General features: G+C 39.8%; 2 protein-coding genes across 4 annotated transcripts; both read left to right on the forward strand.

The window, feature by feature from the left end:
• The first annotated feature begins 2,675 nt into the window (after window positions 1-2,675).
• Window positions 2,676-7,469, forward strand: LOC136714717 (cytochrome P450 2J4). 3 transcript variants are annotated; one of them, XM_066692320.1, is made up of 10 exons: window positions 2,676-2,999; window positions 3,510-3,741; window positions 4,158-4,320; window positions 4,645-4,794; window positions 4,887-5,047; window positions 5,243-5,419; window positions 5,532-5,670; window positions 6,040-6,227; window positions 6,726-6,867; window positions 7,001-7,469. In XM_066692320.1, exons 2-10 carry the CDS (start codon window positions 3,529-3,531, stop codon window positions 7,180-7,182), a joined length of 1,515 nt encoding a protein of 504 aa, XP_066548417.1. In that variant the 5' UTR covers window positions 2,676-2,999; window positions 3,510-3,528; the 3' UTR covers window positions 7,183-7,469. The 3 variants fall into 3 exon arrangements, with proteins under 3 accessions (XP_066548417.1, XP_066548418.1, XP_066548419.1); XM_066692321.1 differs by having other exon boundaries at window positions 6,040-6,182; XM_066692322.1 differs by lacking the exon at window positions 5,243-5,419.
• A 435-nt stretch (window positions 7,470-7,904) lies between these two features.
• On the forward strand, window positions 7,905-17,787 carry LOC136714720 (cytochrome P450 2J2-like). The gene is made up of 9 exons (XM_066692324.1): window positions 7,905-8,530; window positions 8,698-8,857; window positions 9,655-9,804; window positions 10,015-10,175; window positions 10,391-10,567; window positions 13,494-13,635; window positions 16,118-16,305; window positions 16,561-16,702; window positions 16,791-17,787. Exons 1-9 carry the CDS (start codon window positions 8,324-8,326, stop codon window positions 16,964-16,966), a joined length of 1,503 nt encoding a protein of 500 aa, XP_066548421.1. The 5' UTR covers window positions 7,905-8,323; the 3' UTR covers window positions 16,967-17,787.
• The last annotated feature ends 224 nt before the right edge of the window (window positions 17,788-18,011 follow it).

Here is an 18,011-nt window from a genome sequence, read left to right on the forward strand (position 1 = left end):
CTCAAAGCTAACCATATTGTGATCACAGTTTCCGATTGGTTCTGTAACTATTGTCCCTCTGTCTCTATCTTGGTCATTTGAAAATATAAAGTCAATGCATCATAGTCACCCATCAGCACTGTGGCTTCTAGGTCTAACATCTTGTTCCTTATACTCCTGGCATTGAGGTACAAACATATCAGGACTTTCCTACTAGCGGTTTCCCTTTGTATTCTTTCCTTAGTGGAACATCTCCCAGTGTCAGAGCTCCCTGCTCTGGTCTCTCAATTTCTCTGCACATACGCTCTCCCAATGCATTAGCCCCCTTCTTTTTAGATGTAAATGTCCGGTTTGTACAGGTCCCATCCATCCCAGAAGAAAGACCAATGTTACGACAAGCAACCACGCACCGCCGTCCTAAATAATCATTAGCAAATGTAATCATAATCATAACTAAACTTAACAAATTGCCATTATTATTGCTGCCGGTTCTAGTATTATGGTGTGCTGCAGTTCTGCGTGTGGTTTGTCCAAGTGATATTGCCGTACCCAGCAGGAGCTGTGGTTCGACTGCTGCTGTCAGTATAGAGGTCCAATCAGTGTCAAATGCTATACTGTCTCTGTATTTCATTACTGTAATGTAATGTAATGTATTAAAAAGTGTAAAACTAGAATGTAACTGTCGATTGTGATAGTTGTAACATCAACATCAATACATCATTTTATGCTGGAACTGTAATTGTGGAAATAAATAATATTTTGCTAAAAAGTGTCAGTAATTGGATAGGGTGGAAACAAACCTTTTTGGTGCTAATCAATCAACCATCACTAACGTTAGCTCTCATAGCTAAGTTGCCTGGAAAGTTAATGAGCCACACATTCACCAGCGACCCACAATGGTGGTCACGGGCGGGTTCAACTAACATTAATGTATATTTGTTAGAAAGCCCATATGAAGTCTGAGTAAAGTGTCATTATGTTGCTTTTCGTGTGTAATTGATGTAGACAGCAGTAGCTTTCATTTATTGCATATTTGTGTAGTATAGTGTATAGCTGTGCTTGGTTATGATAGCATTATTAGTGTTTGTTAGCTTTCATTGACAGTGAGTGTCATCATGAGCAAGAGGAAGGGTGGCAGTGGCATTCGTCAGTTTTTGGGTAGCCTCAGAAAAGAAGAAAAGTAAGTTGAAAGCAGTGAGAAAATGAGTACCAGTCAGATGATAGAAGTATACAGTAGTGCAAGAGATGAGTCAATGTTTCTTGATATAATAATCATTGCCATTCAGATCAGAAATGGTTAGTAATCCATTCCTGAAGATCATGGCAAGAAACATCACTTGGTTACTGAACATATTTCTGTCATTTTCACTCTAGTGCGTTCAGAGTAAAGAGAGAGAGGGAGAGAGAGCATGAGGATGCCAAAAGGGCCGGGAGAGCAGGTGACATGAGGTGAGTGAGAAAAGGAGCAAATACTGATGACTGATTTGTTATCGCTGTTGGTGTTGTTCCTGCAACATCATAATTAATGTTGCTCCAGGACCATCATTGCACTATTAGACATTATTGTAAAACATAAATAAATAAAAAGTTCATCCCATCTGTTAGTGAATTTTTTATGATTTTTAAAAAAATATAATTTTTATGGGTGGACCCCATACCCCCTGGCAGATTTGGTCCCCCCAATGTTGAATGCATGGCTACGGCCTTATCACTAAAACACACGAGGCGATCTACGCCTTTAAGAATTAAGTCTCCTACTATAACTACCTTCACAGATCTTCCAGTGTTTTGATGTGATGGTGTAAAATATTTGCCCAGTAATTAAATTAAATGTTATATATTTATAAATATTTTGTAAATGCAAAAAGAGAAACACAAAAACACAGTCAGTATTGTGTGAACTGCAACTTTTTAGTGTTCAGCTAATAAAAGATGTTCTTCATCAATGAGAAATCAGTCCTCTTATTTCTTAATATCTATGTTTAGTTGTTTCTGTTAACTCGTCAACATGCCATGTGCATGGAAATTGCTTTAAGAAAAACTTAAAGGAGGATAACATCACTTTCTTAGCTTTGTAATATAACCTGCATCAACACTTCATTTAGCACAGAGCTACAGGCGCGACCATGGCAGCTTCAGTCCTGTGGGCGCGGCGCTGCCTGAGCGCCGCTGGGCGTCGAAGTAACGCGGCTGGCGGATGAAGAAGCTGAAAAACATCTGTTTGTGTTTGTGTTTCTCATATTGCATTTCTGTTCTTCTGTTTGCATTTGTTTTTATTGTTTTGCAATTGCGTTTTTCTTTTTGTAATTGCGTGTTTCCTTTTGTAGTTGCGGGTGTCGTTTTGCTTTTGTGTTTTGCCCTTCATGGCCACTAGTTTTGTCCAATAAAACGTAATAGATAGCTAGATGGCAAAAACACAAACAAAAAAACATAAATATAAATGTACATATGCAGCCACTGAAATACTAAATATATGAATGTGCTAAATTAACTAAATAAATACTCTCATACCATGGTTATACACACACACACACTATACAGTATCTAGTGTAATATGGTAATGATACAAGTCCTAACCTTTCTTCCACCTCCATGAAAACTACAAGGTAGTTGGGCGTGATTGGTTTAAAGCTGCTCCTGCTTTCCAATTTGATTGGTTGAGTTCAAAGTCTACCTGAGGGTGTTGCCAACCGCAGACCCGGAAGACCAGCCAGCATGTGGGTTACAGGTGGATTCTGTGCAAAACAGGGCGAATCGCGGGGGCTGCGCTAATTTGAATGCAGTGGGCAAGTTTGGATTTGGCTTAGGACTTCATTGCATTTGTTGTATAACTACCCAATGATGTAATGAATACGCCCCCCTGGTCTCAGACCCAAGCCCACGTTTACAAAACTGCATTTTGTGTATCACACCTGCAGGGCTGCCTCAGATCTTCACGGTGTGTAAACTCACCTGGTGGAGGGAGGTCAGGTCAGTGGAGAGCTTGTCCTTATCTTGAGGTCTGGATAGAAGCAATACAGGTGAGAAATATGCATTATATTCAACAGGGCGATATGAGTCAATAATAACTGTGCTTAGCGCTTGGGTATGAAATGACCTTTTTCTGATGCGTGTATATATATATATATATATATATATATATATATATATATATATATATATATTAGTGTTTACCATTTAGAATGTTTTGTCTATTCAAATAACAGCAGAAAATCCCTCCTAAAGAATCCTAAATGAACATTGCATTTATGACGTCCATGCTTCACCCTCTGGTATGCTCGATACATTGTATTCATCTTTTGGATTTTCCCTTTGCGTCAAGTTGATTTTTCCACGGAGGGTGCATATATGTTCTGGATGTCTACAGTATTTTTTATTACTGGCACAATTTTGTAAATGTCCAGTTTAAATTATATGTATTTGAACGCTATCATTATGCACTCTCCACGTTGTTGTGGTGAATACACAGTCATTCGTTTTAGACTTTACAATGATATTGGGTTGTAATTAACTGAGTTTTTATTTTTCAGAAAGTTGAAACAAAATACAATGGCTGTAATGAATCTGTCTGATGTGGCACCGTATTGGCTTTGGCAGTGGATGGATATCCAGGGGCTTCTGATGATGCTGTGTGTGTTTCTGATAGTGAAGACCATCAGGGACAGGCCTCCCAGAAACTTCCCTCCTGGCCCCTTTGGTTTACCTGTTATAGGAAACTTTTTAAACATCAGTCCCAGTGACCCCTTTGGTTCTTTTTGCAAGGTAATCTGTGTGCAAAATCAATGAAAATGCTTATTTGTAATGCCTGTAATTCATATTCACAGAAACAAAAATCCAACCACTAAATCAGTTTTTGATTTTAATCAGGAGGAATATAATAAGTTGGTTGGAATTTATATATTCTAACACCACATTCGGATCCCATAAATTCCTTATGTGTGTGCTTCCTGCACATTCAATACTCTTTCATTCAACTTCATATCTTGACCCTTTAATTAACATTCTTTCAGTGCCTTCCAAGGCACTTTGTTGCCTTTCACTTTAGCCTAAATTCCTTCTCTGGGTATTTCCTAAGCAAGAATCTCTCTTGTCAAGTAGCAACAGTCAAAAACATGTTCCCAGTCACTGTGTAAATGTACAGATGCTGAATAAGAAGTAATATTGTTATTTTCACTCAGATTTTAGGTGATTATGGAGACATCGCAAGCCTATCTTTTGGGAATAAGCGTTTTTTGCTTCTCTCGGGATGGAAGACCCTTAGAGAGGCCTTTGTTGAGAAAGCAGATGCCTTTACAGATCGTCCATCATACCCCATAAATAAAAGACTGTGCAAAGGACTGGGTAAAAATATAAATATTGGTTTACACTGAGCAGTCAATAAGAGCGATGGGCAATGCAGATCTGTTTATAAAGAATAACATTTTTGTTTTTGAAGGAATGTATGTTGTAAACATTATGGTTTTAGTCACAGAATAAATAAAGTATGTACGTGTCTGTTAAGAACTATCAACTTTGGAGCGAGTTAAATCAAACCAGTATGCTAATTTCACATTTCAATCGCTACAGTTTACTGAGAAGAAGAGGGAAACCATCAGAACTGTAGCTGCTATACCAGAGAGCTACGTTATCCCCAATACTGTAACTCACATTTTTGGCCTCTTTCAGGCTTGATTTCATCCAATGGGCACACCTGGAGGCAACAGAGACGGTTTGCTCTGTCCACTCTGAAGTACTTTGGAGTGGGGAAGAAGACCCTAGAGACATCAATCCTGGAGGAGAGCAGATTTCTCTACGAGGCCATTACAAATGAGCAGGGTGAATAAATCTCAGGTTACTATATATTTGATACATACAAGTTTATTTAATCTTCATATTTCTTTAACATTTAACTTTATTCTTTGTTTAAGGTAAACCCTTCGAACCTCACAACATACTTCACAATGCGGTGGCCAACATCATCTGCTCACTGGTGTTTGGGCATCGATTTGAATATGATGACCTACAATTTCATGAGATGCTGAAGATCTCTGCGGAAATATTCCAACTGCCAATCACACTTTGGGGTCGGGTAGGAAAATTTACAATTTTGCAGAAATATATACTTTATTATTATTATTATTTTTATTTTTTTTATGTTTTATTTTTCTTGGCAGACGCCCTTATCCAGGGCGACTTACAACATAAAACAGAGAAGTAACAGGTGCTATAAATACTGACTGCCCCATCCCTGAATATCTGCTTCAACACTTTGCTTTTTATGCAGCTATACAATAGTTTCCCAATTTTAATGGAGTTTTTACCTGGAAAACATCAGTCAACGTTTTCAAACAGCAAGAAAATCAAGATGTTTATTCAAGAGGAGGTGAAGAAACACAGAGAGACCTGGGATCCATCAGAGCCCAGAGATTATATAGACTGCTACCTTGAGGAAATCAAAAAGGTACCATTAGGTATTAGCTTACTTTGCAATGAGGAAACCTGAGGAGTTAAGATTCCTCCAAAGTGCTATACTGTGTTTTCTCCTACAGATGTCTATTCTATTTCTTCCTCAGTGTGATGACCACACATCTGGATTCAATGAGGAGAATCTTCTTTACAGTGTAATAGACTTGTTTGCAGCTGGAACAGAAACCACTTCCAACACTCTGCTCTGGGGTCTTTTATACATGGCTAAATATCCTGAAATTCAAGGTAGATTGCTTGCAAAATATAACCTTGAATCTCTTGCCAGTTTCCAAGCACCAAGCACCACATAAGTCTTCTCCCACCTGTTGGGTGCTTGGCAGAGTTTGAGATAGGAGGATGCAAGTTTAAGACATTCCTGACCTTGACTACAATTTTCTAAATCCTACTTTGGGCAAATGTTTATGAATTAATTGTTGGTTTTAAAAAATAGTTGTTTGTTACTTTTTTTATATTTCACACATGGAAAATAATAAAGTTGTTGACTGTTTTTCACAGTGTTCCACATAATTGTTGCGTACACGAATAATGAATGCATTTTCAAAAGGAAATTACTATGAAGGTGTGACTTAACCTATCAGTCCTCTACCCTCACAGAGAAGGTGCAGGACGAGATAGATGGAGTGATCGGACAGGAACGCCAGCCCTCCATGGACGACAGGCCCAGCATGCCCTACACCTACGCCGTGATCCACGAAATTCAGAGATGTGCCAACATACTTCCTTCCACACCCCCAAGGGTGTGCACGAAAGATACCACAATAGCTGGATATGATATTCCTAAGGTTGATTATCCAATGGTTTTCATTAAAGAAATTACATTCCATGCTTGAATTTGCAGGTGTCTTTGAATAGAATATAATGCAACATATTAAAAACAAAAGGGAAGCAACAAATGTTTCGAGGGAGACACACACATCAATGACCGTCGTCAAGATAGAAGCGCAGGACTGACTTACAGGCTGTGTGTTCATCCATACCATCAACAGTTCAATTCTAATCTTCATGTATTTGATGGAAAATAACTAATTGGCGGGTAAATTCCACCGTAGTCTCATTCAACACAGGCTGGCATAACATTACCTGCATTTGACAGATTTCTTATATGCAAAGAACTCTCATTAATATTATATCCGTGACCTTTCGTGATCAAACTGTGACTGGCTTGGTCCTTCTATGTTTAACATGATTTAGGAGACTGTGGGGCAGTGTTATGTGTTAGTTTAATCTCACCCCTTGAGTGTCTTTTCATTAGTGTTAAACTGTTTCTCTTCCTTGTACAGGGAGTTGTGGTGGTGCCAATGCTGATGCCAATACTGTTTGACAAGAGCGAGTATCAGACGGCTGATCGGTTCAATCCAGAACACTTCCTGGAGAAGGAGGGCAAGTTTGTGAAAAGAGACAATTTCATGCCCTTCTCAATAGGTAATGTATTTTATTATTTTCTGGTTGGAGATACTTTTGTTGCTATTATGCTTTGAAATGGCATTTTAGAAACTGTTTACAAGATGTTGGTCACAATTAGAAAAGCACAACATATTTGTTCTTGTTGCTCCAGGGAAGAGGGTGTGTCCAGGAGAGCAGCTGGCCCGGATGGAGCTGTTCCTGTTCTTCACCTCCTTTCTCCAGAGGTTCACCTTCTGCATTCCTCAGGGGGTGGAGCTCACCATGGAGTTTGTCATAGGAATTGCACGTGGGCCGAAACCATTCAAGATCTGTGCCATACCTCGCATAAAATAAAAACTGGTCGCACTTTATAATAAGGTGGTGTGAATGCTCATTAATTTATATTTGAATACTTCATACACTATATAATATACTGATGTACTTAATCTGACTTCTGATGTTAATCAGATCTGTAAACTGATATGAAATCCATATTACAAATACTGAAAAAGGAATATTGTGAATCACTTCCTTGTAGAATTTAAATGTGTGTCGTTTCTGTGATGGAAACTAAATCGTTCTGCACTTATACCGTTTCTGCTGTTATACCTGGCAGTCACATTAAAATATTTTTGAATGTTCGTTGTTACTATATGTATTGCATAAGCAAAAATACTTTTTACATACTCTACACCTTTAAAGTAAAAACTTACAGTATCACACACCAGCAGTATTTATGGATAAATTATGGCTACATATTGAACAAATTAATTCTGCAGTTAACCCGTATGCAGGCATATATGCGTATTCATGTCATGTAACCATGTAAACATTGTGTTTTTTGTTTGTTTGCAAGGATTATTTCTTTTTCACCCTTCAACATTTGATATTAAAACTTGCATAAAAAGCTCGTTTCTAAAATGCAACATTGACTTGGTTGTCTTGATTCCTCTTTGAGTAATGCGAGAGAGAACCGCAGTTAAACCCCGTGTGCTGCTCTGCTCTGTGACGGACTTATTTCAAGTCTTATGCCTGAAATGAACTGGAAGTGGCGGAAGAGCGTTTCTGAAAGACTGCGGGCAGATCGGAGTCCACAATGTGCTGTGAAATACAGCAACTATCACAGCACACCATGCAACGACGACAGTGTGGAGATCTGTCAAGGCTGTCGGGTTGCCTGATACTAGTGTGAGAATGAGTATGATCAGGGATGTCATATTGAATATTAACTTGAAATGTATAGCATAACATAAGCACATGTGATTGATATAAGCTTGCGTAACTGTATCTGCGGTCGGAGGGATTGTTAGGTTGCGCTTTGGCAAGAGCAAATGAGCGAATACAGAAGGAAGTCGAGGGCTGGGCTTAAAGTCCACTTGCAACTGTATAGCGACAGTCTGATCACACACGCATTTCATATATCGCTGAATCTGGTGGCTGAAACATTTCTTGTTCTTTTAAGTGAAAACCGAGAAGCAATCCAGCTCACGTCTGCATGGACTCTCTTCAGGGTTTGTGTCACTGCCTCTGGCAATGGCTGGATGTCCGAAGCGCTCTGGTGTTTCTTTTTGTGTTTTTGGTGCTGGCAGATATTTTTAAAAACAGGGCACCGAGAAATTTCCCCCCAGGCCCGGTGTCTCTGCCCCTCTTGGGGAACCTGTGGGGGTTTGATTTGGAGAAACCTCACCTGTACGTGACTCAGGTAAGCTCTGCTCGCAGGTGAGGCAGGGCAAGAAATGATACATGGGATATATATATTGTTATGTGACCTGTATCATTTAAATATAGAAGTGTGGGGTATTTATTTTTAATTGAATTGGGCTGTTTGTGGATCTAAATAATGCAGTACCTAACGATGGTTTCTGTCAGCTTGCAGAAAAATATGGCGACGTGTTTAGCATTCGGCTGGGAAGTCGTGTTGTTTTTGTGAATGGATATAAACTGGTCAAGGAAGCCCTGGTGAACCAGGGAGACAGTTTCACTGACCGGCCGAAGCTCCCAGCAGCTGACGTGCTCGTCAAAAACCGAGGTATCTTTTCAATGTTCATTTCATTAGACACTGTACATTGTAATGAATCTGTGTAACACATACTTCATCTGATTGACTTTTTGTCAAATCACACATAATTAGCAAAACTATGGCAAGACAAGTTACTATTTACAGATATCTCAAATTTAATTTCAAGTTTTAATTCATTTCAGGATAAATATAAATATTAGAGAGATCTCAATTAATTTAACATCTTTAAATGTTTTTTAAGATATCTTCAAATGCACTTTAAATAAGATACACGCAATTCAGGTAAATTAATAATCAGGAACTGATAATCTCAGCCAACATACAGAAAGTAATTTGAAGATGTCTAAATTAAGAAGTCATTTACAGAAATCTGAAAAGGAATAGATATCTTGAAATAGACATCTTCAAATGTATCTCAGATCTGTAAATTATTTAAAGATTCATTTAAATGTTGAAGATAACATATCTAAATGATAACATCGCTTGCCATACAAAGCTGGGTCTAGTCCTATTCAAATTAAAGTTTCCTGTAAACAGAAAAATAATGTTAGTATTAACAAGCAGGTCAATGTGTGATCTCTGAGACTCGTAACAGACAATGTGTTTGTCAGCATTGGTTGAATTATGTATTTAGTTTATTACTTAAATGATGTTTCTGCATTGACACAAGCAAAATGTGAGAATAGGGAATGATAAAACTCACCAAAAAAAGTTCACCAACCCAGGCAGTGTAGAAACTGCTTAAGTATGGAGATTTTGTTGTGTCCTTGCATATCAAATGGACATTGTGAACACGCAACACGCAGGTCTGGTGATGTCCAACGGCTACTCGTGGAAACAGCAGAGGAGATTTACTCTTACGACTCTCAGGAATTTCGGAGTGGGCAGGAAGAGCCTGGAGGACAGGATAGTGGAGGAGAGCAGGTTCCTGAATGAAGCCATAGAGGATGAGCAAGGTAGACACCCAATCACACCTGTCTTTCTGTATTTTTTTTAGTTTTTTTTTTTTAAGATGATCATCTAATCAATATGAGCAACTTGCAGTTGGGGAATCAATTAACATTGCTTTTGACCCTTTCCTGTTTTTTTATATTACACTTATTTCCCGATTTGTTTATTTAGTTTTAAGAATGTGCTTTAACAGTATTTACTCGTTTCTGTCTTAGGAAAGCCATTTGACCCTCAATATGTTTTCTCTAATGCCATCTCCAACATCATCTGTTCTGTGGTGTTTGGTGACCGCTTTGAGTACACCGACACTCACTTTCTGGAGCTGCTGCATTTGATTGATGAGACTCTGAAGCTACAGGGGAGCACATGGTTTCAGGTAAAAGGCCCCATTAAATTAGTTTCCATTCAGAAAGCTTTGTTGTTGGAACTGAAAGGTCCTGTTGAATTAAAAATGCAGCTTCTCTCTGCATGACATGACACGACATGGGTCACTACAGTGAAGACAATGGTGTCTTTAACCGAACAGAAAATCAGCGATGCACAAGAATGAAAGGGTGGAGAAACTGAGCCTCCTGTTGTTCTCCTCTACAGATATACAATGCATTCCCCCAAATAATGAAGAGGATTCCCGGGCCGCACAACAAAGTCTTTTCAAACTGGGAAACTGTGATCGCCTTTGTGAAATCCAAGATAGATGCTCACAAGGTGGACTGGGACCCCTCCTGTCCAAGGGACTACATTGACTGCTACCTGGATGAAATTGAGAAGGTAATCGGCAGCCTGCCTTATACAAGACACTCTTATACAATGAATTGCTTAAAACCCAAAATCCAAGCCCTCAAATAACACTTTAGTTTACTACCTGTGCTGTGTTGACAAAACCCCCTTTAGTCACCAGTAAATGATCTGAAAGGCAGGAAGTTGATCCACTAGAATGAAAGATTTAGTTTCTGAAAGGTAAGATATTCAAAGGTATACTAAAACACTGCATAGTCTTTTCAAGATCTCTTTAAATAATTTACAGATATCTCTATGAATTTTAGATCTCATTTAACAAAATGTACAGATATCTGAAATTAATTTTAAGATCCATTTAATAAATGTAAAGATATATTTTTCATTTCAAGGTATCTCCAATTAATGAATGTCTGAAATACATTTGAAGATATCTCGAAATACCTTCCTGTCTATTTCGAGATATATACAAATCCTTTTAAAACATCTGTAAATGACTTCCTGTTCATTAGAGAGATCTGCAAATGATTTCAAGATATCTGTACATTACTTCCTGTATGTTGGCTGAGATGTTCCTGTTTACTGATTCAGTTACACAGGCTGCGTCCCAAATCGCACACTTGCTGCGTACACCCTGCGACAAGTGTACACTTTGCGTGACGTTGTGCTGACATCACAGTGTGCACTAGAGTGAGGAGGGTGTGGAGTGAAGCTAAAAGCGCTGAATGGGACACAGCGTCGGCATTCAGCGCCTTTGCCTTTGACCTAAAAAGTGCCTACGCAGGCTTCTCTTGTCATCTGGCTCTGTATTTAATTAACATAAATAATAATAATAATAATAATAATAATAATAATAATAATAATTTTGAAAGACATTTTGTTAATATCACCTCGTAGTTTTTTAGGATACTACTTCAGTAATTAATTGATAGGTGCCAAAACGTTTTTTGGCCGAATTTTCTAATCATATATTTAAATCATAATTATATAATAATTTTATATTATCAATGTATTATAATTTCCTTGATACACAATTTAACAATTTCTACAACTGTCTAGCTATCATTACATTTATACGCACCCACCGCTGCCATATTTTCCCAACTGACTTGTCTCCACCTTTAACGCACAGAGTTCTGGGACTTCAGCATTAAAACACTTCCGCATAAGTGCACTCTTTTGTTCACTCTGCCGAAGGGAGCATTGAAGGACAAACAGCTCAATTAGGCTCCTTCACTCGCTCCTTGAGGGATTGGCACAGCCCTTAAGATGGCCACCATAATTCCTCCACCCCACAAGGGAAGGGAATGAGGGAACAAGTGTGCGATTTGGGACGTTAGAGATCTCTAATACATTTACAGATATATTTTAAAATTTTAAAATATATCTAAAGATATCTTGTAATACAAATGAACATACACTCACCTAAAGGATTATTAGGAACACCTGTTCAATTTCTCATTAATGCAATTATCTAACCAACCAATCACATGGCAGTTGCTTCAATGCATTTAGGGGTGTGGTCCTGGTCAAGACAATCTCCTGAACTCCAAACTGAATGTCTGAATGGGAAAGAAAGGTGATTTAAGCAATTTTGAGCGTGGCATGGTTGTTGGTGCCAGACGGGCCGGTCTGAGTATTTCACAATCTGCTCAGTTACTGGGATTTTCACGCACAACCATTTCTAGGGTTTACAAAGAATGGTGTGAAAAGGGAAAAACATCCAGTATGCGGCAGTCCTGTGGGCGAAAATGCCTTGTTGATGCTAGAGGTCAGAGGAGAATGGGCCGACTGATTCAAGCTGATAGAAGAGCAACTTTGACTGAAATAACCACTCGTTACAACCGAGGTATGCAGCAAAGCATTTGTGAAGCCACAACACGTACAACCTTGAGGCGGATGGGCTACAACAGCAGAAGACCCCACCGGGTACCACTCATCTCCACTACAAATAGGAAAAAGAGGCTACAATTTGCACAAGCTCACCAAAATTGGACAGTTGAAGACTGGAAAAATGTTGCCTGGTCTGATGAGTCTCGATTTCTGTTGAGACATTCAGATGGTAGAGTCAGAATTTGGCGTAAACAGAATGAGAACATGGATCCATCATGCCTTGTTACCACTGTGCAGGCTGGTGGTGGTGGTGTAATGGTGTGGGGGATGTTTTCTTGGCACACTTTAGGCCCCTTAGTGCCAATTGGGCATCGTTTAAATGCCACGGCCTACCTGAGCATTGTTTCTGACCATGTCCATCCCTTTATGACCACCATGTACCCATCCTCTGATGGCTACTTCCAGCAGGATAATGCACCATGTCACAAAGGTCGAATCATTTCAAATTGGTTTCTTGAACATGACAATGAGTTCACTGTACTAAACTGGCCCCCACAGTTACCAGATCTCAACCCAATAGAGCATCTTTGGGATGTGGTGGAACGGGAGCTTCGTGCCCTGGATGTGCATCCCACAAATCTCCATCAACTGCAAGATGCTATCCTATCAATATGGGCCAACATTTCTAAAGAATGCTTTCAGCACCTTGTTGAATCAATGCCACGTAGAATTAAGGCAGTTCTGAAGGCGAAAGGGGGTCAAACACAGTATTAGTATGGTGTTCCTAATAATCCTTTAGGTGAGTGTATATCTATATGATAACATGGCTTGCCATAAGGAAGTGAGATTGGAGAACTGTTCAGACACAACAGTCCTCAGATTTACTAATCGCTCTCACAAGTTTCAGGTGTCTGCTTTTGTCACTGAGGTGCAACCCCACACTCTCCCTGCAGGGATCTCCCTCACTATGCATATCTTACTTTGCGTTCACCTGCAGCCTGCTACAACAATTGTCGCTATCACGTTTTATGGTTTTCTGAAATACACTTGTGTTTTGTTCTTAAGTGTTTTAAAGATACATTTTTAACAAGTGATTAAGGAAATGTTGCTTGTTTTTTTCTTTCAGAACAAAGATGATCCGGCTGCAAGATTTCAGGAGGACAACATGTGTTTCTGTGTTCTTGATCTCTTTGTGGCCGGGACCGAAACCACAGCAACCACTCTGCGCTGGGGACTCCTGTACATGATCAAATACCCAGAGATACAGAGTAAGGCGGAGAGGGTGGTCACTGCATAAGACGTTTCTCCTGCTTCTGTGAAACGCATTTCTCATTGGCAGGGTGAGGTCTCTGCCCAGCAGCAATGCAACCCAGAAAGTATAACCATTAATTTATCTACACTTTTTCCTAAAAGCTTAAAGATTTAAGTCACAATTGCTACTACAGAGCATGTTTATGTTGCAGGTTATTGTAAATTGGTCCATTATTATTTAGTAATTTAATCACACATTTAATAAGTATCAATTATTAAGTACTAATAACTGAGCGGATATGTTCCTTTTTCCCCAGAGAAATTCCAATTGGTTGTTGTTACGACCCCAAGATATATATACACTCACCTAAAGGATTATTAGGAACACCTGTTCAATTTCTCATTAATGCAATTATCTAACCAACCAATCACATGGCAGTTGCTTCAATGCATTTAGGGGTGTGGTCCTGGTCAAGACAATCTCCTGAACTCCAAACTGAATGTCTGAATGGGAAAGAAAGGCGATTTAAGCAATTTTGAGCGTGGCATGGTTGTTGGTGCCAGACGGGCCGGTCTGAGTATTTCACAATCTGCTCAGTTACTGGGATTTTCACGCACAACCATTTCTAGGGTTTACAAAGAATGGTGTGAAAAGGGAAAAACATCCAGTATGCGGCAGTCCTGTGGGCGGAAATGCCTTGTTGATGCTAGAGGTCAGAGGAGTATGGGCCGACTGATTCAAGCTGATAGAAGAGCAACTTTGACTGAAATAACCACTCGTTACAACCGAGGTATGCAGCAAAGCATTTGTGAAGCCACAACACGTACAACCTTGAGGCGGATGGGCTACAACAGCAGAAGACCCCACCGGGTACCACTCATCTCCACTACAAATAGGAAAAAGAGGCTACAATTTGCACAAGCTCACCAAAATTGGACAGTTGACGACTGGAAAAATGTTGCCTGGTCTGATGAGTCTCGATTTCTGTTGAGACATTCAGATGGTAGAGTCAGAATTTGGCGTAAACAGAATGAGAACATGGATCCATCATGCCTTGTTACCACTGTGCAGGCTGGTGGTGGTGGTGTAATGGTGTGGGGGATGTTTTCTTGGCACACTTTAGGCCCCTTAGTGCCAATTGGGCATCGTTTAAATGCCACGGCCTACCTGAGCATTGTTTCTGACCATGTCCATCCCTTTATGACCACCATGTACCCATCCTCTGATGGCTACTTCCAGCAGGATAATGCACCATGTCACAAAGGTCGAATCATTTCAAATTGGTTTCTTGTACATGACAATGAGTTCACTGTACTAAACTGGCCCCCACAGTCACCAGATCTCAACCCAATAGAGCATCTTTGGGATGTGGTGGAACGAGAGCTTCGTGCCCTGGATGTGCATCCCACAAATCTCCATCAACTGCAAGATGCTATCCTATCAATATGGGCCAACATTTCTAAAGAATGCTTTCAGCACCTTGTTGAATCAATGCCACGTAGAATTAAGGCAGTTCTGAAGGCGAAAGGGGGTCAAACACAGTATTAGTATGGTGTTCCTAATAATCCTTTAGGTGAGTGTATATATATAATATATATATAAAGGGGTTTATTAACAATGGGGAGGGGAGTATATACAAGTATGTAGAGTATACAAAAACACGTGATGATAATGATACAAATAATGAACAAATATACAGAGGAAAACACCCTGGGCGGTGTCGGCTAACACTGAAACAAAACAAAACCAATCTAAGCTAGTCTAAAAGAGTAAACCACTACCTGACTTGTATTTGTAGGACGACCCTAACTAGCTACACTAACTAAACTATCTAAACCTAACAACTAGTACAGAGGGGTGATCACCGTCCCTACCTAAATACCTAATGTGCTAGACAACATACATCCCTACGTGTAAGCGTGTAAACCCATGGGTATCTCACCTATCTACCCGTTCTCCCCTGAACAGAGCACAATACAGAATACAATGTAAACGGAAACAAAACAGAGAAGAAAACAGTGGATATTTACACAAGGAAAAACAATCAATCACAAAGGTATTTTACACAAACAGACAGGGTAGCAACACGAAATGGCGTTGCAATCGGTAGTCTCCCGAAATGGAGGAATGACGGGGTATTTAAGCAGTAGTTGGAGACATCTGATTGGACAGGAACAGCACGGAACAGCAGAGTTGAGTGACGGGGACGAGAGCCAATCACAGCGGGACACCTGCGTACAATAGGGATAGGAGGACAACGGACACAGAGCACACGCCAGTGGCCAGAACGCACGCACGTAACAGTTGTATTGAAAAGAGAGGATATCAACACAGGGGACAATGCTATTTGTAGGAATTTGAACACAAGACCCTGCTGTTTTTCAGAACGCTGTCTCTGCAAAGTCAGCTCCTCACACATAAATTCCTACATTTATCTTATACAGTCATCATTCCCCTTGAAGGTTTGTCCTAGCTTGTGTCTGTCTTTGCTCTCCCAGAGAGGGTCCAGGCTGAGATAGACCGAGTGGTAGGACAGGGGCGCCCGCCCTCCATGGCCGACAGAGCCAAGATGCCCTACACTGACGCTGTGATCCATGAAGTTCAGCGGATGGGCAACATCGTTCCTCTGAATGTTCCCAGGGCCGCCACGAAAGATGTCACCATAGGAGGTTACTCTATTCCAAAGGTATGCAAATAAAAATGAGAAATTTTTCATCTCCTGTTTGTTGCAAAACGTTAAGAACACCAATATGAGTGGAATCAGAATGAAGGATTTCTTCCTTGACCCTAAATGTGACCATTCAGGACACCTGACCTTGATTTCTGGGTTTCAAATTCTATCTCTACAAGTTATTTTTAGACACCTAGTGAAGTTCTGCAATAGTTTGGTGTTCTGAATAGGTCATAATACTAAGGAATTTCTTTTCTTGTCCTTGTTTAGGGTACACAGATCTTTGGAAATTTAACCTCTGTGATGTTTGACAAGAATGAGTGGAAGAACCCCCACACGTTTAGTCCTGAACACTTTCTGGATTCTGACAGGAAATTTGTGAGAAGAGATGCATTCATGCCTTTCTCAGCAGGTAATCTTTGACATCGTACACAAATTCTATCATCGCTTTCATGCCCTGTATTGAAACGATGAAACCATATTTTCCTCTCTCTTTGCAGGGAAGAGGGTGTGTCTTGGAGAACAGCTGGCTCGGATGGAGCTCTTCCTGTTCTTCACCTCCTTTCTACAGAGGTTCAACTTCACTGCCCCTCCTGGAGAGGAGCCCAGCCTGGAGTTCAAGATGGGAACTACACTTTTTCCTAGAAGCTTAAAGATCTGTGCAGTCCCTCGTTAGGAAATAAAATGTATGTTGCATAAAGCATATTTTAACTAAACAAGATTATGTGGTTTTAGAGAGTTTATTTTTAATAATAATAGAATTACTTGATGAGGTTTACTGTGGTGAGAATCGCTGCCATCAAGTGCCTGCAAGAGAAAGGGTTTAGCAACTGGCAGAGAAGGTGCAGTCTTCTCGTCGTTCTATTCTCAAACCCAGCCTAGATTGTAGTCCTTTAAGTAAAGCACCACTAGAGAGATGATTAAGGGATATTGCAGTAGTATTGGTTTCTGGAAGTCTTAATAGAATTGGAACTACAATAAGCTCTATACAGGGCCACTTCCACATTTTCCTGTTGTTATTCATGTTGTATGTAATCGTATTATTGTGCTTGTGCAATAAGCCAACCAATCATCAAAACTTGCTTTTGAAAGTGGCAACTGCAGGCCCTATACATGGGGGTATGGTGAACCACTCACCCCGAATATTTTGTATCCAATCTTTGCGAGTGTCTTCCACAGTAGGGACAGTATGAAAGCTGAACATGGAGCTGAACTAGAGGAAGCCTCACACTCAGCCCTGTTCAGTCACACTAATGCCCTCACGTGATAGATACAGGAATTAACTCATGATGACTCACTCTGTAATTTGAAAGTTTGTCTTAGACCTAACCGTGTTAGTAAACAATTTCGCAAGCTATAATATCTATCACAGATGTGTCGAGACGAAACCGTAAGTAAATGAGTGTGCATAGAGTCCATGACTGGGTTTGTGTTATATAATCATAAGTGCCTGATTCTTACATGTGTACACTTTTAAAACTTACTTATTTTACTCAATCGTGTGTCTTTCCAGCATACACCTTTGTAAGTGTTCGTAACTCACTCTGATTCACCATTGATGTTTTGTTTCTTTTCTTTAACATTATCCAATTATATAGTAACGCATGTTCTTATATTGGGTTATACATTGAAACTGTATACTTTTGACATGCACTAAATAATGTACTATTTTAACCCTCCTGTTATGTTGCGGGTCAAATTGACCCATTTCAAAGTTTAAA

The sequence above is a fragment of the Amia ocellicauda genome, chromosome 19, assembly GCF_036373705.1.
Source record: "Amia ocellicauda isolate fAmiCal2 chromosome 19, fAmiCal2.hap1, whole genome shotgun sequence".
In the NCBI taxonomy this organism is placed as follows: domain Eukaryota; kingdom Metazoa; phylum Chordata; class Actinopteri; order Amiiformes; family Amiidae; genus Amia; species Amia ocellicauda.